Source organism: Pinus tabuliformis, chromosome 5_2, assembly GCF_031772625.1.
Source record: "Pinus tabuliformis cultivar Carrire ecotype Pingquan chromosome 5_2, CPIR1, whole genome shotgun sequence".
NCBI lineage: Eukaryota > Viridiplantae > Streptophyta > Pinopsida > Pinales > Pinaceae > Pinus > Pinus tabuliformis.
In genome coordinates this window covers 198,394,764-198,419,133 of record NC_142306.1, presented here as the reverse complement: position 1 = coordinate 198,419,133, position 24,370 = coordinate 198,394,764, and the positions used below count along the sequence as shown (strand labels likewise).

The 24,370-nt window shown below is 38.3% G+C and overlaps 1 protein-coding gene and 1 non-coding gene across 2 annotated transcripts in view; one reads left to right on the top strand and one right to left on the bottom strand.

The window, feature by feature from the left end:
- Positions 1-5,121: 5,121 nt before the first annotated feature.
- LOC149158245 (histone acetyltransferase of the MYST family 1-like) overlaps positions 5,122-24,370 on the bottom strand; it is a 312,036-nt gene continuing 292,787 nt past the window's right edge. Inside the window, exons 8-9 of the mRNA XM_089436162.1 lie at positions 5,903-6,045; positions 5,122-5,795 (exon numbers count right to left, since the gene is read on the bottom strand). Coding sequence (XP_089292288.1) covers positions 5,589-5,795; positions 5,903-6,045 — 350 coding nt within the window. The 3' untranslated portion in view covers positions 5,122-5,588. The remainder of the gene's footprint in view (positions 5,796-5,902; positions 6,046-24,370) is intronic.
- On the top strand, positions 7,712-7,814 carry LOC149158247 (U6 spliceosomal RNA). The gene has a single exon (XR_016262061.1). It is a non-coding gene; the product is annotated as a U6 spliceosomal RNA (small nuclear RNA).

The window sequence follows — 24,370 nt, the reverse complement described above, 5'->3', positions numbered from 1 at the left end:
AAACACTGATACTGCGAGATTTTTGAAAAAAAATTGGTTGGATTCTGACCACTTTTGACCATCCAGGCAATTCCTCCGCCTTGATAGACAACATGTTATTAATAACATTAAATTTTAAAATTATAATAAAAATAATCACTAAATGCAATTTAATAAATAAATTAAATTAATATTTTTAGAATTAAATTTATAACTATATTCTCTAACTCTTATTACACATTTTTCCAAAAACAACTTAATGCAAAATTATAATTCAAAAATTAAAATAATTTAAATATTACAACATTTTTAAAATTTTGATTTCCTATTTGATAATTTAAAACTAAAATATATATATATATATATATATATATATATATATATATATATCATCTACATAATACTTTATAACACAATTATTGTCAATTGAACAAATCCTATAAGCTATACTTAATTAAAATTAAATATACAAAACTTTATAGTTAGTTTTAATGCATTATATATCACACTTGAACGGCTCACACTTCTTCCGAGATGAAGATTTAACCAGCAAACAACAAGAGGAGAGAAGGGAAAAAGTGGAGAAAATTAGAGCAACAAGAAATGAAAGGAAAAAGGCATGGATGTACAATGGTAAAGCAGTTATTGCAGCGTTTGAGCCTCCAAGCAAAACATGGCAGCAAGCTAATAGTAAAGAAAAAACAAAGAATTCAATAATAGGGAGGAAAACAACAAGTTCAACATGAATGAAAAGGGTTGAAGACTCAAATTTGAGTATTATGTGCCAAACTACGTAGCATTCAAATCCTACCCAGGTCTACCTAAGTTTTGTTTGTTGGAATTGTAGAGGTTACCCTTGGAAGAGGAGACCTAGGTTAGGGCCTATTGCGGAAGGTAGAGACATAATTTGTCTCACGAAAACTCATGAACATGATGGTTGCAAAACCCCTGTGTTTGATGGTTATTTTAAGTTAGCAGTTTGGAACAAGTTGGCAGGAAATTACAAAGGGTATGGGGGAATATTAGTTTTAGTGAAAGAAAAAAAAGGTCGTCACATTCAGTTAATTAAAGAAGATGCAAATAAACAATATACAAAGGGTATGGGGGAATATTAGTTTTAGTGAAAGAAAAAAAAAGGGTTGTCACATTCAGTGAATTAAAGAAGATGCAAATAAACAATATTAATGGTTCAAAATATCAGAGAATGAGAATCACATAAGAATTGCAACATGCTATTTTGCCCCTCAAGTCTCAAAAACTTACAAAAATAAAGGGCTAGACAACAAGGATCCGTATGCAACTTTAAAGCAATATATTCCCGCATACTCTTAGCAGGGAGAAGTTCTTTTAGTGGGAGATTTGAATGCTAGAACAACAAATCATCAAGCTAGTATTTTTTGTTGCAAAGAGGATCACACTCCTATTTGGCCCTTTGAAGAGGAGAATCCCCAGTGGGTGAGGTTTTCAAAAGATGACAAAGTTAGCAACCATTTTGGAGAGTTGCTTACACTATGTGGGGCTTTCAACTTAATTATTTGCAAAGGTCTAGGAACTTCACTTGCAACACATACAATGGGGCAAGTGTCATTGACTATGTGATGTGTTCACAAAGCTTGATAGAAAAGATAGATGAATTTAAGATTGGAGAGCATATTTGAGACTTAAAATCAGACCATAACCCATTTTATATAAAGTTATCATGGTTAAAAGAAACACAACATAGGAGGAAAACACAATGCTCTCGACAATCATTATCAAGGGGCAAAATTCTTCTAACACAAGAAATTGTAATATCTTCAAGACAATGTTAGAGAGATTAATTCAGAAGGAGAAAATTGGTTTCAAAAGCTTCAACAATCATGAGTTAACAAGTATAATTCAAAGTGCACTTGAGAAGAGCAAAAGAGCAAAAAAATGGAAATCGGAATCAAATTGTTTTCCTGTAAATGCTTGGTTTGATTAGGAATGCAAAATTGCAAGGAGAACCTTGAAAAAGACAAGCAATGAGAAGATGAATGTAAAGTTACATAAGCATATACTAAAAAGGAAAAAAGATGAGTTCATGCAAACAAATCGAGAAGAGTCAATATATCTAAGCAAAAATAATCCAAAGCTTCTCTGGTAGGAACTTCAACCAAGGAAGAAGAAGATCGAAAATGATATTACAACCAATCAATGGTTTGAATATGAAAAACAACTCTATGAGAAAGAATCAGAGGTGAAGCCTTCCCCTAGGATCAACACAACTACAAAGCTCTTCACGTTACATGAGGTGGAGATCAGAATTAAGAAGCTAAAAACAGAAAAGGCAAATGACTTGGTTGAACTTCAAGCAGAGTATCTAAAATGGGGAATAAACACTCTTGCACGACACATCATGGAAATATTCAACAACATCATTCAACAAGGATTCCCAAGAGACTGGACAACTAGCCCAACATTACCCCTTTTTAAAAATGGAGACATTAATAATCCTTCCAACTATAGAACCATTACGATCAATCCTTTGTTTGCAAAGCTTTTTGATAGCATGGTAGAAAATAGAATCATTAAGTGGGCAGAAGTAAAAGAAAAGAGGGCAAGAGGACAAGTAGGTTTTAGGCCGAAGCATTCTACAGTGGATCATGGTATCACATTGAGACACATGTTGAAAAGGTTTGGGTAGACAAAGAAGTATTATGCTATTTTGTTGACTTCAAAAAGGCATTTGACACCATCTCTAGAGATAAGTTGTGGTGTAGAATGGAAGAACTTGAAATTCCTTTGCATTATAGAGTCGTTGTCCATAGACTTTATGAAGAGGTGAAAGTCAAAATTAGAACCTCAACAGGTATTTCAGAAAGCTTTAGAAACGACATTGGAGCCGAGCAAGGCTACCCTCTATTCCCTACTCTTTTTGGTTTATATATTGATAATCTAGAAGGTGGCTAAATCTGCAAGGTGGAGATGGTGTTCGGTTGGGGGAGTTTGTGATAGAGCTTCTTTTATATGTTGATGATCTTGTATTGATTTCTAAATCGGTCCATGGATTGCAAATGCACCTATATGCCCTTGATCATTTTTGTAGGGTAGTGGGAATGCAAGTGAATACTAGCAAGGCCAAAATAATGATTCTCTCTAATAAAAGAAAGCAGAGCCAACATACGTTCTTCTTTGAAAGCAAGATTCTTGAAGAAGTAAATGAGTACAAGTACCTCGGAATTGATTTCAACAACAAACTTAATTGGGAGGATTGCAGAAAGAAGAGAATTTTAGGAGGGTGGAAATCATTGCATGCTTTTCAAAACAGATGTAAAGACGCAGAGTTATGGGATTGGAAAACGATTAAAGTGCTTTTTGGACTCCTAGTTTGTCCAGTGATGCTATATGGGTGTGAATTGTGGGCTAGCAACACCCCCATCTCAAAATGGAAACAAATTGAGAAAATCCAAAAACGTTTGATCATGAGCAAGTTCAAAATAAAAAGTTTCGTACCTTATGAGATAATGTTGAGTGAAACAGGAGCAACTCTCATCAAAGCAATTGCTATGGTGCAGCTCATAAGATATCTAAAAAGAATTGAGCAAATGGGAGTAGGTAGATGGCCTAATGTTATCTTCAATGAAGGCATGAGTGAAAGAAAGAAAACATGGATGAAACAAAACTACACATGGATGCAAAAATGGAATATCTACTTCAATGTCTATCCCACAAATAGCAAGCTAAAGAATTTTGTTATGGAGAAATTTCGTAAATGGGTATGGGGAAAAGAGTTGGGTAGAATAAAGAACTACATCGAGGAATTCAACCCTACATGTGATCTACAACAAAAAGAGTTCATTGGAGCTAGCATTCCGTGGAGGGCAAAGGTTCTTATTGCTCAATTAAGAACCGACTCGCATCAACTTCGGTGCGAAACAAGGCGGTGGAAAAGGCTTAAAGAAGTTTGGGAAGAATGAGTGTGTACATTTTGCACGTCTGGGGCAGTGGAATCATAAAAACATTTCATTTTGGAATGTGATGTATTCAAGGACATCAGAGAAAGTTATGGGAATATTTTAGCATCGGTTTCTTGGCATTGTCTTTTCAGTGAGGGGATTGTTGGAAGGCTGGGCCAACTCATCATCAATTTGAATAAGAAAAGAATTGAATTGCAAAAGATGAAAAACAGGGAACTAATGGTCCCATAGACTATTTTTAGTCTTGTAGACGTTAAAATATCATTTCATTTCATCCAACCATACTTTAAGGGTAAGGCCAAATTCTTTCCATAATAATGACGACTTGGGTTCATAGTTCTTTCCTAGCGTTTATATTAACCAACATTTATCTGAAGCAAGCAAACAATGCCCAGGACAAATCCAAGCAAACGATGCCAAGGCTTTAACAACATAGAAGACCCTAGGTCATAACCAATTAACTAATAAGACATGAACATCTGGCCAAACAACAAATCTGTTCAATCATTGGATTCAACTATTGACGTCCATATAAACTCGTTGTAATAGTTGATAGCAAGGCCGACTATCATTTGGCTCCCTATGCTTTCGAGAGGTGTTCGACATCAACGCTAGTTGTCCTTTTTGGACTTTTATGTGTAAATATTTACTAAACCCAACGGTATTTCGTAAAGTCCTTTAAATTTTAAGGTTGTTTTGTTGAACATGGCGGTGAAGATGTCCATTGCCTTTTTCCATGACACTTGCATTTTAAAACCTAATTTGGATACCTTAAATCTCTTGAATTTTCATTATTACCAGATGGTTGCACTGGTTAAAAAATAATTTACCACCAAACAAAAGGCTCACTCAAGTTCTACTATTGCTTCCTGGGTTGGTTATAAAATTTTCTCACAACAGCAAAAAACAGTTATTAGGAATTGTGATGTGTTGCGGCTTAGGCCATGCATAAAATTCATATTCAGCTTTTTCCCTTGTGGTATGGAATCAAAACATAACTTTGAAACACAACAACCTAAGAGAATAAGACTCAAATCAAGCTTCAATGTAGTTGAAATGGTCTACTTATATTAGAAAGCGGTTCTAACCGACACAAATAGGATAGGATTGTTTAACCATTGACAAGTAATCAATCATTACCATTCACAGGGAGTTATACTTTCTACTAAAATACAAATAAATATGACAGCATACAGTCAGAACATAAAAAGTGACTGTTTTAAAGGTCACATATCGTTAGAAAATTTTCATTGCTTTATTGGCAAGGGTACCGTTCCTTTACAATCCTCATCAAAAGAGTGGCAACGCAGACACTGATTGCCCCTCCAGAAAGGGGCCGCATTAAAAGGGAACAATAATTTCAAAGAATTGATGAATTTCTTCAAGTGACACTTGTGTGCTGGAATGCTGTTCATTCAGCCTTAAATTATCACAACTTGTTGTACGCAGGGATGCATGATGAAACCTTAAACTTTCGCAATAATGAGTAAGAGATGTTCTCAGATTTGAAAAAGAATATCAAAACCACCATGGAAACAAATATACAACTGCCTCTTCACCAGGAGCAATTTTCTCTAGCTACCTTTCCAAAGGATGCAAAAAAGAATGAAATTGCCAGATTTTCTCATTTCGCTCAGCATAACCATGAAGAAACATGTCTAAAAAAATTAATCATCCACATTGCTCTTTGTAGGGAGTCCAGATAAGCTTAGATACATCAATTTCCAGCCCAGCTATTCCAGCGGCTTTCAAGTGACGATCTAAAACCTTCGGATCGGCGCATATAACATGCTGTCCTTTCCGATACTGAATAAGATCCAACACTTGCAGTGTACTGATAACATCTTCTACCTTGATAGCTGTCATGTCACTAAGTTCCTGAAATAAAAGGCATTTGCAGAATAAAGATGAAATAGGCAAAGACCTAAAACTGAACTGCGTCATCACACACGTTTTATTAATAAAGAGTGAAATCAAATAAATACCTTGATTGAAATGTTACCCCTATGTTTCTTAAGAATGTCAAGAAGGATCCTTGTCCAGTATCCTCTGTAACTTAATAACCCAAGATCAGACAGAGGGCGCTCTGGGGTCCCAACCTTCCCTTCTTTTTTGGACAATTCATATGCTGTTGAAAGTTTCAAAACACTAGAATTAGAAATCCATGAAAGAAAGGGGTAGTAAAACTATGAATCTAATAAATAATGAAACAGTATGCAGATATCCAATGGCCTCAACAGGACGTATTCTGAATCGTACCAGCTCATATAAACAAATATTCTAAGGTGCTTATAGGATAAAAATAAAAGGGAAGATTATCAGATCAAGCCAGTTATAGTCCGGAACCACACTCGTGCATGGTTAACATAGTGAATAAATTTTGGTTGGCACAGATCAGTATCACATATTTGATTCATCCTTGAAAAAAATGAATATTGATGATGATTACTTCAAATTTCAGCGGACTTTGCAATGCAAAAACATGAAAAACGGTATTGGTTGACATCTATAAGAGCTTCTGCCATTTTGATGAAAAAGCAAATCAGTTCAATTCGTTTAATTCATCTTAGTATACATCGATTGATACATCAACAATAGGTTTATGGTTTATGGCCCGTTCGTTTCATCTGTCCTTGTTCATTTTTTTTTTTTTTAAATGCATAATTCTCTCCCTATTTTATTTACTCTCCTTGCAGCGGCACCCATTCACATTTGAATTTCAATTTTTTATTTAAGTATTTTTTAAATTTACTATTATTTTATAAAAAAATTAAAATCAAATTTATTTAAGTATTTTTTAAATTTACTATTATTTTATAAAAAAAATTAAAATTAAATAAAAAATTGATTTTAAAATTTTATAAGTGGTTTTTAATTAAATTAAAAGTTTAATTTTTAGTATTTATCTTTTTTAAATCTTAATTTTAATTTCAGTGTTTTTACTCCATTTTATTATATCTTTAATACTTTTAACTGATTTTTTCTTTTTTCTTTTTTTCAAGAAACTTGACCCATTTTTAATAATTAATTCAATTTTTCGTAACCACTGCCCATGGGTATAGAATAGATGGTGACAGAATGTTCTTTTAGGCATTTTGTGGTGAAAAGGTCACCGGTTCCACTACGTGGGCAAAGTGGGCAAAAATCCAGCCATGCTAAAGGTTGGTGTGGCCCAGGCCAGATGCAATCCCCGGGTGATTTTGACAGCTTAGATGCCCTTAGATTGTGGCTACTCAAGCCACAAGTTAGACGTGCAAATCATCTCGGGACTCACATAACTTAGAAAACAAAAAAAATCATAACGCTAACTTCCTCCTCATTCTATTTATTATCCTCACGGCACCCATTCACATTATCTAAAAGTTTTTGTCTCTAATGATGGATGGAGTGTCTACACAAAACATATGACAAACTAAATTCTCAAACACAATTCTTTTCCAAAAAAAATTCTTACAATATAACTAACTATAAAAAATTGCTATAATTCTACACTATTTATATCACATTTAAAATTAAAAAATATTTTTAATAATAAAATGTATCATAAAAAAATACCATGATTTAATGTTTAAATTTAGTTAATAAACATAAAATAGAATAATTGCATTAAACTCTTCTTCTAAACTATATATATATATATATAATTTAAATTAAAAAAAACCTATAAAGCATGTAAAGAAAAATACCTTCACATAAGTTTGTAGCTATATGTATTATGAAAGTTTTAATAAAATTAAAAATAAAAATATTTCTATATATAGAGATGTGAAATTCATGTATAATAATAATAATTGGTATCTTCAGAAACATTGAATAAAATTGGAATGATACAAAGAAGATTCTCGTGGCCCCTACGCAAGGATGACACGCGGAAATCGAGATATGGTCCAAATTTTTTAAGCCCCAAGGGTTAGCTCAATTGGTCGAATTCCCATTGCTAAGTATCTCACTCATTGGGAGGTCGAACGCTCAATTCTCCTTGATGCCCTTGGCCCTGCTAGTCTGGTCGGTAAAATGTAATCCCTTTAGTTTGATCTGCCCGAATTTTCCCTCACCAGAAAAATAATAATAATAATCTATTTTTAAAATCACAGGGAAGCCAAACACCAAATTAAGTGTATGAGACCCCCTTGTTTAAGAAACAAGGAACCCACCTCCTCATAGTGATTTCACTGCTAAAGTCGATAAAGGTGTACATACTCTACTTGTTCTAGATTTGAACTTGTGACCTCTTAGGGGGAAATGCATATTCTTAACCATTAGACCCGATTGTACTATAAAAAATCAGCATAGTTTCATCTTAACTTTGAATCTATCAAGTATCGAGAGAAATTAAATTTCTCAAAATGAAAACTTTTACTTAAATTTTACACTACAAAAAAGATAATTAAAATAGATCTATATTAATATTGCTCCCATTAACCCAAAAAAGAAAAACACAATAAAAAAAATAAAATAAAAAATCAAATCAAATCTATAGATGTAAATTTCAATTCACAGTATAATACATGCTCTAATTGCTCTACTTTAGTGGCCAGTTGGAATAACAAATTCAACGAGACAAAACACTGTTGTCCCTTCAAATGCTTACAAAACCACGATCAAGTGCTTTATTATATCACTAAGTATATTGTGTACAATGTGTGGGCACAGTGCCTTCAAAGAAAAATAAAACGAAAACCACGATGACGTTCTCTATTTTCACTAAGTAGATTGTGTACATTAATATGTGGAGTCTGGACATAGTTCCTTCGAAGAAAACAAAACCTACGCACGCTACAGGTTTGTTTATCCCAATTACGCAAACACGGCACTTTCAAGTTCAAATGTTACCTGGATGCTTATGACAAAAGTAAAGGAAGGTATTCCAGCGCACACAATATGCTTTTAATTATATATTTTACAGCCCAAACAAATCTTATGCATAACATGGAGTGAGTACAGAATTCCAGATGTGGCTTCAAGGATTATGTTCACTCCCAATGCTTATCTAACGTAGAGTAAGATGGAGAATGGCTGTAGCAGCTAAATATCAACGGAGATCAGCGATGTACATATGCCAATGTTTCTATAAACCCATGAATTGAGCAAAAGTTTATTAAGTACAAGAGGTAGAGATGGGTATCAAGAAGTTGGGTGTTGAAAGCAAAAGATTTAGTTGAACTCCAAGCAGAATCTCTAAAGTGGGGCTCAAAAATTCTTGCACCTCACATTACAAAAATTTTCAACAACATCATACAACAAGGGCTCCCCACAAATTGGTCAACTAGTCTGGCAATACCTCTTTTCAAGAGTGGTGACGTCAATAATCCTTCCAATTATAGGACCATCATGATAAACCCTTTGTTTGCAAAGCTATTTGGAAGCATGCTAGAAAACAAAATTAGCAAGTGGGCAGAAGAAAGAGATAAGCGTGCTAAAGGGCAAGCAGGTTTTAGACCTAACATTTCACAGTCGATCATTGTATAACTTTAAGGCACATCATTGAAAAAGTTTGGGAGAAAAAGGAAGAAGTCTTTTGTTGCTTTTTTGATTTCAGAAAAGCGTTTGACACAGTTCCTAGGGATAAGCTTTGGCACATAATGGAGGAACTTGGGGTTCCTAAACATTTGAGAGCAATTGTGCATAGGCTGTATGAAGAGGTGAAAGTGAAAATTAGAACTTCAACAGACATTTCTGAAAGTTTTAGAAGCGATATCGGGGTCAAGCAAGGTTACCCACTGTCTCCTACCCTTTTTGGTTTATATATCAACAAGCTTGAGGAGTGGTTAAATTCGCAAGGGGGTGATGGTCTCTGTTTGGGCAAGTTTGTTATAAGGCTTCTTTTGTATGCAGTTGACCTTATTCTGATTGTTAAATCAGCTCTTGGTTTTGCAAGAGCACTTACTATCCCTTGAGCATTTTTGTAGAAGTGTAAGGATGCAAGTCAATATTAGTAAAACGAAAGTAGTGGTCTTCTTTAAGAAAAGAAGACATAACCAACATAAGTTCTACTTTGAAGGCAACATTTTGGAAGAAGTTGCAGATTACAAATACCTCGGAATTCAACAAAAATCTAAGCTGGAATGGTTGTAGAAAGAAAAGAACTTTGGGGGGTTGGAAAGCATTTTATGCTTTTCAAAATAGGTGTAGAGAGGCAGAGTTATGTGACTGGAAAGCCACTCAAACTCTTTTTGGGCTTCTAGTGATTCCGGTGATTCTCTATGATTGTGAACTATGGGCCAGCAGTACATCCAACATGCAATGGAGACAAATTGAGAAAATTCAGAAGCGTTTGATTACAAACAAATTTAAGATTAAAAGTGCAGCTCTTTATGATATCTTGTTAAGTGAAACAGGCATTGCTCCTATTGAAGCAATTGCTATAGTGCGAGTCATAAGATATTTCAAAAAATTGAGCAAATGGAAGAGGGTAGATGGCCTAAGATTGTCTTTAGTGATAGATTGTGCAGGAGCAAAAAAATTTGGATGCAGCAAAATAACAAATGGTTTAGTAAATGGGGTATTTGCTTTAATGTGTGTCCCATAAACAACAAAGAGATAAAAACTTTTGTTATGGAAAAGTTTCACAAGCCTACTTGGGATAAGGAGCTAGGAAGAAAGAAAAATTACTATATTGAAGTGTTTAATCCCACTCATAGTCATCAACCAAAAGCATACATAGAGGCCAATATCTCTTAGAGAGCCAAAATTCTTATTTCTCAGTTAAGGACTAATTCTCATCAACTCTGTTGTGAAATAGGGCGCTGAAAAAAGCCAAAAGAAGTGTGGGAGGAAAGAGTATGCATTTTTTGTTTTTTCCGGAAAAGTGAAAACATAAAAACATTTCATTTTAGAATGTGAGGCTTTCAAAGACAACAGGGAAAGTTATGCAGATATGCTGACAGCTAGCTCTTGGGATAATCTATTTAGCGAAGGGTTTGTCGAGAAGCTGTGAGCGTTTATTTTGAAGCTTCACAGAAAAAGGGCCGAATACATCAAACAGATGAAGAAGCAATCTGTCCCATAAGCTATCTTTAGCCTCCTGGACATTAAAATAATTTCTTCTTTTTCTTAAAAAAGGGATGGACAGCTTTTCAATCCCCATAAAATGTTTCCCCTTTGTTCATTAACAGCTCCGAATATAAAAGAGGTTTTTCTTCTTTTTAATTAATTAACATCGAAGTCCACAGCGAATTGCTGTTTATTACCCATTCAAAACAATGCACAAGAATTCAACCAACATACGAAATTAATTAATCAGAGTGCTGTAGAGATTTCACTATTTAATAAAGGGCTGTAGCTAAGCACGGTTTACAAAATTCCATGCCAATGTGCTGGGAAATTAACGAGCTGTCAAAAGGCCAGCGACTCAACATACTAGTAATAGCGCTGAAGGTTATTCCAGCGATTCAATCAACCAATAATGGCTATAATTCTATGTTGCACTGGTTTTCAGGACGGGGAACGGTAAGGATGGGGGCGCATCTCGGCCAGTGCACATTCCCAAATTTCCCAGGGGATAGGGGATTGGGTGTTAGGGTAGGCAGTTTCATATATATAATTAAATATTGGTAGTCGCTTCAAACTTGTAAACCTAACAAGCTATACCATGCAGTAATATCCACAGCTCTTACACTCCCCAATTTTAGAAAAGCTAAAGCAATTTAAGAAAGGGCAAAGTGACATTCCATAATTCGCTGTTAGACATGAGCACAATATGCAGTTTAGCTCTCAAAAAAATACTTAAGCATAACTATTTCAATTTGCAATAATGTCCATGAAAGGTATATGAAACAAAGATTTTTTTTTTAAGCAGCTTTTCTTTCTTATATTCCTTGTTAATAATAATTATGTTAACATAATGGTATCTCTTCTAAAACTTTTGTTTCTTATATTCCTTGTTAATGATAATTATGTTAACATAATGGTATCTCTTCTAAATAATTTTACGAACTTTTACAAGGAAATTACTATAAAATATTTTACTTTGGTTTTATAGAAAGATTAGATTCATATTTCAAATTAAGAAGGTGATTGAATATGAATTTATTCAAACATTTAGTACCCAATCCTAGTCACTACTATCTAATTTTTTGACAATACTTGAGGTTGGGATGGTGGAAGCATTAGGCTTAAATAACTCCCGAAAACTCATGTGCAATATGTAAAAAGCTAAGATGACCTGAAAAATGAGATAGAACAAGAACAATAACAAGGATCAACCCTTTGAAATGTTGCATTTACTTTACTTGTGATTTTGTCACTAAAATAACAATATTTAAATCAGGAAAAATCCAAATTGAAACCTATGATTAAAAAACCCGTGTTTTGAGTTGCAACTTGTACAACAGAGTTAGATTAGATGAATACAAAAATAACAGATGGGACAAATGATCATATCCGATCATCAATGTCCATGATTGTCAAAATTGAAGATATAGCTTGGATTATCCCTGAAAGCTGCCAAGAACATACCTAAAATCTGCCCCCTGAAATCTATTTGGAAAATCCATGATATCTGCCTAAAACGTCTTAGGGGTGGCCAACAAGTCCCCAAGTTGATGAGGAGGTTTCCTAAGGGTCCACAAGTCCCTAGAACGTGGGAACTCAACGTAAGGAGAACCAAAAAAAAAAAAAAAAAAAACACCCGCAAATAGACAACTACAGAGAATTTAAATGTGGCAGAAACACGTAAATTTTACTCTGGAAACCCAAATAGGAAAATCAACGATGAATTTTTTTTTTTTTTTTTAAGAAATGGTTACAACAGTAAGCTATGCACTTTCAACTAGAATTATGATGCATTCTTACTAAATGGCATATTGTGTACATGGCTTTAGGTTAGAGACAGCTTTCGATCTCTAAACAGGCTTATTTTTCTTAGTCCCTCATTCTCTGGTACTTCCCCGCTTATTCATTTCCCCTCGAGCTCTCTACTTCATTGAATGAATGTCCTTCTTACAGCCTTCATATTTAACAGGTTCACAATGGTGCATTTCATCTTCCAGGGTAAAGAAGTCTTGGACTACTCACTCAACTTTGCAAAATTAAATTTCATTATTACAAAGTTAAAAAGAGATTATTTAGAGGATCCATTTCAGATCATCAATGTTTATGTCAACTGTAGGGAATGCTACAATTGATTCTCTAATTTCTCTAGACCTTGTAACATAGAAGCACAATAGATAAAAATATAAATTGAAATCCTAGCATTTGGGTTATGCTCATTTCAGTATATAAAACAATCCATCTTAAGTTGTTTTGGGAATTTCAAGAGTAAGTTGGGGTCAGCCACGTGTTCAATAGTAATTAGAGGCAATCATACTATTTACAACCTTGCCACTATATTAGTCTAACATATCTTAAGAAAAATTAAACTTAAGCTTTACTAGAATCTCCTGTATGGTCCCACAGCACCAATGAATAAAGCTCCATCTAAATGTGAAGCATTGTGCATTTTCAAAAGACAACCAATTGAATAGTTGTTATTGACAAACAATTGTTCACTATGCAACACAATTTCATATATAGATAAGATAATTTTATTAATGTCCAGAAATGACTAAAGACTAGGTCAATGTATCTAGAAGACAGCCAATTAACATCAAACAATGGGTGTCTACAATCACTCCTTAAAGTTAAAAGATGAAAAGTTACATATGTAAGTGCAAGAAGAGAAGTACATGAGAAAGGATGAACCAAAAAGGTAAACCCCAGAAAGACAGAAAACAATAATCAATATCAGAGGTAGAGATAGACGAGGGAGAAGAAAAATCCATATTAATATCCATCATGGTGAAGAAGCCAATGCAATCCATAATAATGTCCTCTAAGGAGAGCCCAGGGAAAAGAGGGTCTGGCTAGGTGAACGTACGAGGAGCCTGGGAGAAGTCTATCAAAACTCTCCTAACGACCAAGGCTAAAGAGAAAAATCAAGGATTTCTACATGCTCAATCAAGGCTAAGCAGTACCATGTGGTTCACAAGGTGAGATATCTACAACTAATTGGGAGGATGTCCGTTGTCTCACAGATCTTACATCACCTATATGCATGGCTGAAAAGTCTTCCTGACACTTTGCACCTCAGGTCACTGCAATAGATCAGAAAGAAGAGGTTATAAGCCTAGTGGTGTAGGCTCTTGAAAAATTTAACGAAGTGATCACATCTCATATGTAATATGTATAATGCTAGACATCTAGAATGAAGATATCAAAAGGTGGTGGCAAGAAGCCTTCCAAAATGATGGAACAGGTGGTGATATCTCCCCTAAACCTTGCAATATATGCAGCATCTAAAGACAATTTGTCAATCTACATCTTCCAAAATATCGTGCAGCTAACACATCCTCTCAACTCACAAGATTTTGTGATCTTACTTGGACCCACAAGTAGTGCGAAAAAAACCTCAAATAGCTAAGCAAAATCCTGAGGCCATGTGACCAATGGCATCAAATCTAGTCAAGACAAACAATAAGGTTGCCCTAGTGCTACAAAATTTGCTTATAATACAAGGCCAGGTTGGGGCCAAGAGTAAGGGGGCAAATCTAAGTAAGTTGAATCTACTTCTACAATTTGTCATCCCTAACCTCCCTAGTGATCTCCCCTTTTGGAGGGAGGATGTGCCCTCAAGGGAAGGATGTGCTAAATAGTAATATGGTTTGATTAGAGCAAAGAAGCCTCAAAGAACCTATTAGAGCAAAATCTCACACTTCTTGAGATAAAATCCCAAAGCTCAATTGCGAGACGTTATGTGCTCAAGAGGGGGCCCACTATCACCTCCCCAACCCTCCTCATAATTATGGTCGGCTCTACTGTAGGTCAAGGGGGTTCTCCCTCATAGATCTCCGAAATCTAATGGCCCAATCAAACCAAATCAAGAGTCCCTTGTTATCGATCTTTTTAGCAAGGGCCACTAAGGTCCTAATAGCCTTGCTAGACGGACACACATAGGGCAAGGACCCACTATCACCTCGTCCCAAGCCCCCACTATTTAGGCCCTGTTACCCACCACCTGTGGGTAGCGTATATGGGAGAAACATTTTCTCCTAGATGGTCCTCAGTAGTCAACCAGTAGCCTGTTGCAACCACTAGATAGTTCGATGTGCCATTATCTCCACCACCTGAGCTGGCGATGTGGTCCCTCGCCCACTTCTTATCATTGTATGTTTGAAGGTGGGCCTCCCAACCCTGAAGGTATGGCTTTTCATTGGTATACTTGAGTAATTTTCCTTACTTGTCATGGGCACTTTTAGGCATGGATTGGTGGGGGGATTCAGCAGAAAGAGTGGGTTAGGATTGTACTCTCGTCTCCATTGCCCGATTTTGTGGTTAGCTTTGTATCCTAGTCTCGAGGGATCTCTTTTACTGGCCACCAACTTTAGGGTTGGCACTACTTGGGAAATTTTGTCTTTGTTTGTGTGGTCCCGCTTCCCCAACACCTTATACCACTGTTGATAATATCGGCGATATATCGCCGAATATCAGAAATATCGCGATATTTTCGGCGAGCCGATATATCGCCCCGAAAATATCGCGATATTTTCGGGTCCTGAAAATATCGCGCGATTTACGAAATATCGGCGATATTTTCGAAAATATCGCGCGACGATCTAAAATATCGCCGGGCGTGTTTTTCCGCGGCTATAAAAAACGAAAATTGGTTTTTTTTTTCTTCATTTCTGTTTCTGAGTGTTGGAGAAGAAAGGGAAAGAGTTTTGTGGTGCTTGTCAAGGAGGGTTTGAAGATCAAACGACGATTATCACCACCAATTAAGATTTTTTTGTGGATCAAAGATTGAAGAGTAGTGAGACAAACTTCATTTCTTCCATTAGCAAGTATGTTCTTAAAAACCCCTATGTTAATGATTTTTTCATAGATTTAGGGTTATGCTTGCTTGCCTCTTTGCCTACCAACATTTTGTTTCTTTGTTTTTTTCCATTTGCTATGATTTTCATGCCCATGAACCAATGCAAGGGTTTTCTCCATATTTGGACAGCAAGCTTCATTTTTTTTTTTCAACTTTCTTATGCACCCTCTTATTGCCATTTTTCATTCACATTGCAAAATGCAAATAATGTAGTAATTTTTTTTGAATGAGGTTGTTATTACTTATTATTTTTTCATTTTGTGTTGGGGGGTTTAATGCCAATTTTTTGTTTTTTTTGTGCCCTAGGTTTGAATTAGTTCACTACAAATGTCAAATATGCCAAAAGCCTTGGACCCATTTTGGGAGTATGGGGAGGTTGTTGGTGGGGCAAATCAGGCATATATATCATGCAACTTGTGTGGGACCAAGATGTCAGGAGGGATTACACGATTGAAATACCATCTGGCTAAACTCTCTGCATATGATGCAGATGTGATGCCTTGTATGGTTTCTAGTGCAGAGGTTATACAAAAAGCTCGTGAAGCAATTGCTGAACAAGACAGAAAGAAAGCTGCTAGGGAGAGGCCAATGGTCTCAGATAGATAGCTGCTAGTTTTATTTGTTTTGCAACTTTTGCTACATATAAGTTTATAACTCATGATGATGAAATACTTTTAAAGTTTTATATATGTGATGTTGTTTTGTTTGAGTCCTTGATTGACAATTATCACTATCAAGGATCAGCAGGATATGTGATGTTATTTTGTTTGAGTCCTTGATTGGACAATTATCAGGGATCAGCAGGATTTGCTATCGCCTTTGAAGTTTGATGTATCATTTCTATTTGACATCATATATATCAATGCCTTCTTCATATTTATGTGCCAATGTGTTTAGTTCATGTTGTTATTGCTTTATATGTTTAGAAATCTGAAAAAAATGAATATATTATGCATTTTTTATGCTTGCCGATATTTGCCGATATTTTACTGATATTTTCGCCGATATTGCCGATAAGATATTTTCCGGACCCTCGCCGATATTTTCCCGATACCGATATTATCAACATTGCCTTATACATCACTCCCTTCCACTCATTTTAGCCCCATTCATCTCTTTTCTCATTCGGGTCCACATGTGTCCACTGGGTCCACATAGGGTTAGCCTCCCCCTCCCCTTATCGACACCTCAGGTCGGGCCTGGAACAATGCCCCAAAGGTTGATAACTTGATGCAATTAAAAAGAAAAGAAAAAACATAATTCGGCCACACTAAACAAGAAATGTACCACAAAATGTAAAAGATGGTCGGGACAAACAAATTTAGCACGTGGGCAAAAGCCAAACATGAGCTCTACCCTTACCCATGGTCATCACCCTGGTTCCTATGAGCCCTATATGAGCCCCCTCCATCATTAAGGAACCCATGACTGTCGCAACCCCTGGTGGGCAATGAACTGCCCCACCTTAAGGGGGTATCAACTACTATATACTACACACATGCTCTCATCCCATGGAGCCCAAGCAGTTATAAAGAAAAATCAATCAAAGGAAAAGGGCATATGAAGAAGGGTGGAAAAACAAAGGTCGGCGTAACTCATGTACCACGATTTGCTCCCTCCTACACTCATATACCCAGGTATGGGCTTCCCTTATTATAGCTACCCTTGTACCATGACATGTTGTTTGGATGTACCACAAACATGTCATCCCCTTTAGAAGTTGAAAACACCTAATAGGGTCCTTGATTAACCCCCTATTAAGCTTGGAGACATTTCTACATGCCAAACCCCACTATAGAAGGGCATGCCACCATGAAGTGCCCCATTGGTTCCATGACTTGGAAGCTCTTTTGCTTGATTATTTTGATGATTTGTCGTTGTTGGGTCCTTCGTTTGAAATTTGAGTTTTGACCAATTGACCACATTTTCCCTGGAAATGACTATTGGGAAGTTGCGGAGGAGACAACTGGAGCAGAGGAAGGAACCTGACAAAGAGAAACAGTTGCAAAAGGATGGCCAGAGGAATTCGAACTCAAGCAAGAAACAGTCAAGCAATAGAGACAACTGAGCGGAGAAGAGAGTTGACAACCAAGGAAGCAAGAAACAACTGAGCAGCAGAGGCAACCGAAAGAGAAAGGGGCGGAGCATCCAAGACAAAAGTGGCAGTTCAAGTGAGCGAGAGACTTAAGAAGGGCTAGGAGAAAGTTGAGGGAGAGGTTAGATGGTGGGATGCAGGAATGTTGTGGCAGAGCCATTTGAGCCCGCTCTGTATTTGGTTGCCTTGATTATATATTGTTCTGTTATGTTGATGGATGTTCTATCTAGGGCTTTGAGCCTGATGTAATGTTATATTGTTGTGGTGTTAATGGAAGGAATGGTTACAGGGACATTTGAGCAACTTGTGTATGATTCTTTGTGGCCTTCTAAAATTTTTAATATGCTTGCATCTGTCTGATATTTCTCCTTTGTATATGTTGATTGGATCAAAACTGTTACATTTATGAGTTATTTTCATTATTAGTTCCTTGAGGTTTATCTTAACGCCTAATTCCAGTCCCTCAACTAACTAAGGTCACGACACGCCTCGGGTGAGACGCTTTATTTGTCCAAGATAAGGTGAAAATGTCGGCATGGTGCTAGACTACAACGAAACCTTTGTTGGCCCTTGTGTCTGAACCCTGGGTCTCAACCCATCTGTTATTTTTTCACCAACAAATGGTTTCGTTGTCAGAACCTAAAAATTTCCAAAGGGGACTGGAATATGGTGTGGAGGATCTTTAAAAAGGAGCTTAAAGATTGGTGGCATGAACAAGTAGAACGGTTCACTCCTCAACAAGCTCAACTCCACTGATGAAATCTAAAGCAATTGAAAGAAGAGATCTTGTAAGCGGAGCCTGCGAGTGATCAATATGAGACTTTTGGTGTAAGTTCCCAGAGGAGCTCTACAACTGGTTGCAAAGACTGCAAATAAAGGGAAAGATCAACGGAAAAAACCGATCTCGGCGTACCTGGACTCATGCAAATCTAGTTGAGCTACATCGGCATGACAATGATCTGATGGGCGTTGTAGATTTCTGGGTGCAGACCACATTAGAGGGATATATTATCGAGTTTGTGGCAGAGGGTCATCAGTCCTTTTCTAAAATTGAGGTCGTGTTTAAGTCAGGGTTGCGGGGAAGACTGCTGAGGGAAGTTTCACTGTGGGTTAAGGTTCTGATGGTAGAAGAGAACTTGTTAGTGTTCCAAAACCCTTCAATGGCAATTTAAACACCCAGTACTGGGGGGAGGACCTAAAGTGAGGGATGCACCTGAATGGAAGAGATGAAAATATTTAAGAAATGGACGTGGATGACTTCTGGAGGGCCAAAGATTTGAGGGCACAGAGAAGATCGCGGATAGCTGAGGAATGGTGGGAAAGAGCTCTATAGGAGATTGACAAAAGACGGAGGGGACTACACCAAGCAAGAGTGGGGCTGAGAAATCCAGAACATCGAGAAAGAGAAGGAAGTCGACTGATGTTGCAGAGTAGCAGAGACAGTGCTAGGATAAAGATTGGTTCCACAGGAGGAGTTGAGATAGCTATAGTGAGAAAGGATTAGAAGAATAGTAGAGACTCTACCTTGCCAGTAGAAATGGGAACACCAGTTGAAATGGGTTGCACGGGCCTCGAGAAAGGCCCAGACCGATGATATGCACTTCCCCATGAGAAGATTGTTTTCCGAGAATGATGTGTCCTCTAAAGGTCGCGATTGGCTGCCCAACAACTCAGGTAGTCCCTTCCCCAACCTTCCCCTGGTACTTTATCACAACCCTGATCAATTTTTATCTAAGTTAATTAAAGCTATAAAGGTTCATAGTGTGCATGCAACCTACAATGCTGGTATCATTAGCAAGAAGAGTAGTAACAGTAGTACAGGTATCCAAGGGTCATCGCGACCTGGTTCTCAAGGATCAATACTTATTCCTCAAGTTCAATTGGCCATGGTGGGATCTTTTGCCCGATATCCCGAGTTCTTCGGTAGGGGGAATGAGGACGTAGAGTAGCATTGGTACCTATATGAAGCTATCTGGAGGTCTCGCCAGACTCTAGATTCTACGAAGTTGATTGAATTTCAAACCACGCTTTGGGAAAGAGCATTGAGATGGTTTATTAAATGGTCTGCATTGCAACAGAATCCAATGATAGATGAAGTCAGACAGGACTTTATTTAGGAATTTAAGCTCCCTCAGACTAAGGAGTAGGGGTTGTTTGAGTTATGGGAAATCAAGCAGCGAGAAGGAGAGACTGCCTGGGAGCTAATGCAGAGATTCAAGCATGCAATTGGTAAGTTGAGCTACCTGATCGACCCTAACCATCAATGGGATTGGTTCATTAAAGCATTGCTACCGCTGACTCACACGCTGTTGACTCAGCAATGTGAAAATTCCTAAATCTAACACCTTAGAAACCCCTACTGCAATTTCTAGTTTACTATCTCCTACTTGTTCTTTACATTAACAAGTTATTTAATTTCATAAATATCTTAGTAAACACAAATGCAACCTTCACAAATATACAGATCATAGACTGAAGTAAACGGCAACAATAATACAAGGGATACTGTTATTTTTGGACAATTGTCCCTGTAAAAACCCAATGCAGGAAAACCGGTGCAGCATATAGAGGGTTTGTATTATTAAGCAGATTTTTGAATACAACTAGGGTGCTAGAAATGGCTCACCCTTCAGAGAATATCCTTCGCAGTAGTACCTCTCTCCGGAGACAAATATTTCGGCAAATTAGCAATCGGATGAATAATGCTCTAGTGATTGTGGTTGTTCCTTGTGCTGGACAGCGAAAGCTGCTCCACGGACTCCTCTGGAACTGCGTCAACCCTCTCTCGGCTAATCTGCTCTCAGTCTGCCCCATAGACTTCCTCAACACAGCCTCTGAAGCTCTCTATGTCAACTACATCAACCTCTATGGCCTCTGTGTCAGCTTCTTTGGCCCTCTGCGTCCTCTACGTCAGCGTTCCTAGGCTCTGCGCTGCCTCTTCCGACACTCTGCTTCCTCTCTGATATGTATTCTTCGGCTTCCTGCCGAACTGTCCCTCATTGCAACTGATCACTTGTTCGATTTCCTCAGCAAACCTCGCCCCAGAAAATCGAATTGACTGATCTCTCTTGGTGTGTCTCCAGCTGACCCTCAAGCCTCCTCTTATACTTTTTATGTTGACGATTCAACGACCGAGATTAAATCCCTAATCAACGGCTAAGATTAGATCTGGCTTGATCCTCGTTATTTAGAACTTTCTCACCCATATTATATTAATACACATTAATATTTTAATTTTCCTAAGTTTAGACTTAGGATCTCATTAAAACTATTTATTATTTTAATATCTCTCCATCCGGTGGAATTTCCCCAAACGATTTCTGGGTCTTGGAGATCTCATGTGCCTTAGCCTCTCCACCAATTTTCATGGCTAGAGCACATCCGATGCTACTAAAAATAAACACTCCCTCTTAGCAAGGAATATGCTCTAGTAATGCTTCACCGTAGAAACATCACACTGATCCTCCACATTGGTACCTGTGCTGATGTTTGGCCTGTTGCCTCACATCCCCTGCACTACTGCTTCCTGTACTACTGCCCATGACACTGCCACTGCTACATCTGTACTGCAGCTCCCTCTCAACATGTTGCATCATGCTGCCCATAGCACTGCCACTGCTAACTGTTGCACTGCAATTCAGTTACCGAGAAGTAAGCAACTGACTTCACCCAAACACTGACATCTCGATCAGTTTGGAAGCCTCGTGATGCTGAAGCTACCGTAGCTGCTATCCTGTGTTCCCTCTGCTGCCACTGCGCTGCTGCAAGCACCTCTGTGCCTCTCGCACTGCTGCAACCTCCATTGCGTTGCCTCAGATTTCTGCACTCTCGCACTGCTACAACCTCCACTGCGTTGCCTCAGATTTCTGCACTCTCGCACTGCCTTGTTGCTCCATCACACCTTGCTCCACTCGACACCTGTCATCATGCTACTATCGTTAAGGGCTCTCATAGTCGGATGTGATCCAAGAGTTTGGGCACCTCAAGGATCCTACCCCTCATTCTGTAGTCCTCTCGACTACAGCTCTATGTCTCCCCACTTCTTCTCTAGAGGCGCATGAGCACTCATGACACAATTGTCATCAGTCTTGACATCCTTCTTCGCCTTTGAGTTGGAAGCTTCTTCCTTGTCTTTCTTCCTAGGGCAATGAGATGCATAATGTCCCAACTCCCCACAGTTGAAGCACTTGACCTTGGATATATCTTTCTTCTTCTTCTTCTGAACCCCCTGTTGTCCCGCAGATGCTAGAGTTGCATCCTCCTCCTCTTTCTTGATTCGAAATCCCTTACTGCTACTTCCCACCTTAGTCAACCTCCTGATCTCTTCTTGTTGAAGAGCTGCCCACATCTCCTCCCAACTGGGGAGAGTCTCTCTGCCCAAAATACTTTGGACAAACATCTCCTAGTCCTCGGAGACTGCATTCAGAGCAATCCTCACCATAAACTCTGGATTTGGTGTAGACCCCACGGAAGTAAGCTAGTCACGAATTCCTTGCAACCTGAGAAGGAACATATCTATCTCCTCTCCTTTCTGCATCTGATATGACCTCAGTTGGTTCTCTAATAACATCTCCCGCTGTATGGAAGATCCCTGGTATAAGGTGGTCAACGTTTGCCACATCTCCCTTGTTGTGTTCTTCTCAGCAATATGTGGTATGACATGATCCTTGACCCTGTCTAGAATCATGCATTTCACTTTCGCCTCGGCCTCCTCATACTTCTCATTTGCATTTGGGTCAACTGGGACAACTACGGTTTTCAAGGCATAGTCCTTGATGCGATGTTTATCCAGGATTGCCAGGATCCTGGCCTTCCAAATGACAAAATTGGAAGCCCTGTCCAATCTGTCCTGATCCCTCAATCCGTTCACTGCCATCTCTGCTCTTCTTCTCTAGACTCCCTCTGAGTCTTGATTTCCCTCTCGGAAATCCTCTGGCCAACTGTCGAATCACTCCTCTCCAATCCTCCTTTGTCGCTGCAACCCGGATCTAGATTTCTTGGCTAGAAATCTATCGAGGTAGTGCTTCCCTCTACCTTGGTTCAGTCTCCTTAGACACTGTTCTGCACTCACAGAAACAACGTCCCACCAGCTCCTCAAATCAAAATCTGCACAGCTCCCTTAGCCCCGACAATTGAAGAATCTAAGCCCTTCTGGCTCTGCGCAATCACAGTGAGAGCTGGATCAACTCCTCCTGGCCACAACATCAATCCTTCCTGGCTGAGAAAGATGACTTGGCACTGCGTAGGCCTGATCTGCCCTCCCTCTGCCTCTGTGCTGGCCTGGACAGTTGATGCAGCTACATCGTCTTCCTCTCCTGGCTCAGAATGCTGACGCAGGCACTACGTTAGCCTCTGCGTCACCTTCTCTGCGTTGCGTCACCCTTCCTTCTGCGTCTCTGGCTCTGAAACAACACTGTCTCTCGGGACAACTACTTCTCTATTGCAAACTCTCAGATTTCCCGGCTGATGACTTCAGTCGCCTATGATCTGCAATCGCTCTAATACCATGTGAAAATTCCTGAATCTAACACATCAGAAACTCCTACTGCAATTTCTAGTTTACTATCTCCTACTTGTTCTTTACATTACCAATTTATTTAATTTCATAAATATCGAAGTAAACACAAATGCAACCTTCACAGATATACAGGATGCTTAAGACAGCGCCCCTCTCAGCCATTAATATAGTTACCCAGGGGGAAAAGAAGACCGGAGCTGATTGGGGAACAATTGAACAATCGAAAATTGTAAGGTCGGCCTCACCGAAGCGTTCATGCAATCTTGATCAGCAGAAGCAGTACTACAGGGAAGTTGCCGAGACTTTTAATAAATTGACTCTGAATGGGGACTTCCAAGGGGAACAACCAGAGGTTTCAAAACCTAGGAGCTCAGACACACCTCAACTTCATAATCGACCCATAGTGAAATGGTTCAAGCTATTTCTATAGATTGTGAATGATGACTAGATGCTTGGGCAGTTGCGGGAAAGCCTTAAAACGACTGTAAATGATGGGGAGGCGTAAGAAGGATTCATCTCCACTAATTTGCCTGAGAGACACTCCCGGAGGATGCGCAGGAACAAGAAGAGAATAGGAAGGGAGTTCCGGGTCGATGCTCAAATTGTAGGTTTTCAGATTTAAGGATACAATGTTAGACTTAGGATTATATGTGAATACACTACCACGGAAGACTTGGGAAGCCTTGGGCAGGCCTAAGTTGGCTTTCTCTCTGATTCAGCTATGTATGGAAAATCAATATTGTATACTCCCGGTTGGAAGGTTAGAAGAAGTAGAAGTTGACATAGAAGGGGTGAAAACCTATGCTAATTTTGAAGTAATAGACATCATGGGGGACAAAGATCCCTACCCAGCATTGTTTGGAATAGATTGGGCCTTTGAGAACTATTCGATAACTAATTTGAAGAAGGAGATGATGACCTTTGAAGAAGAAGGGACCAAAGTGATCCAGCCCCTAGACCCCTACCAAGGGCCAAGATTCACTGAACCAACA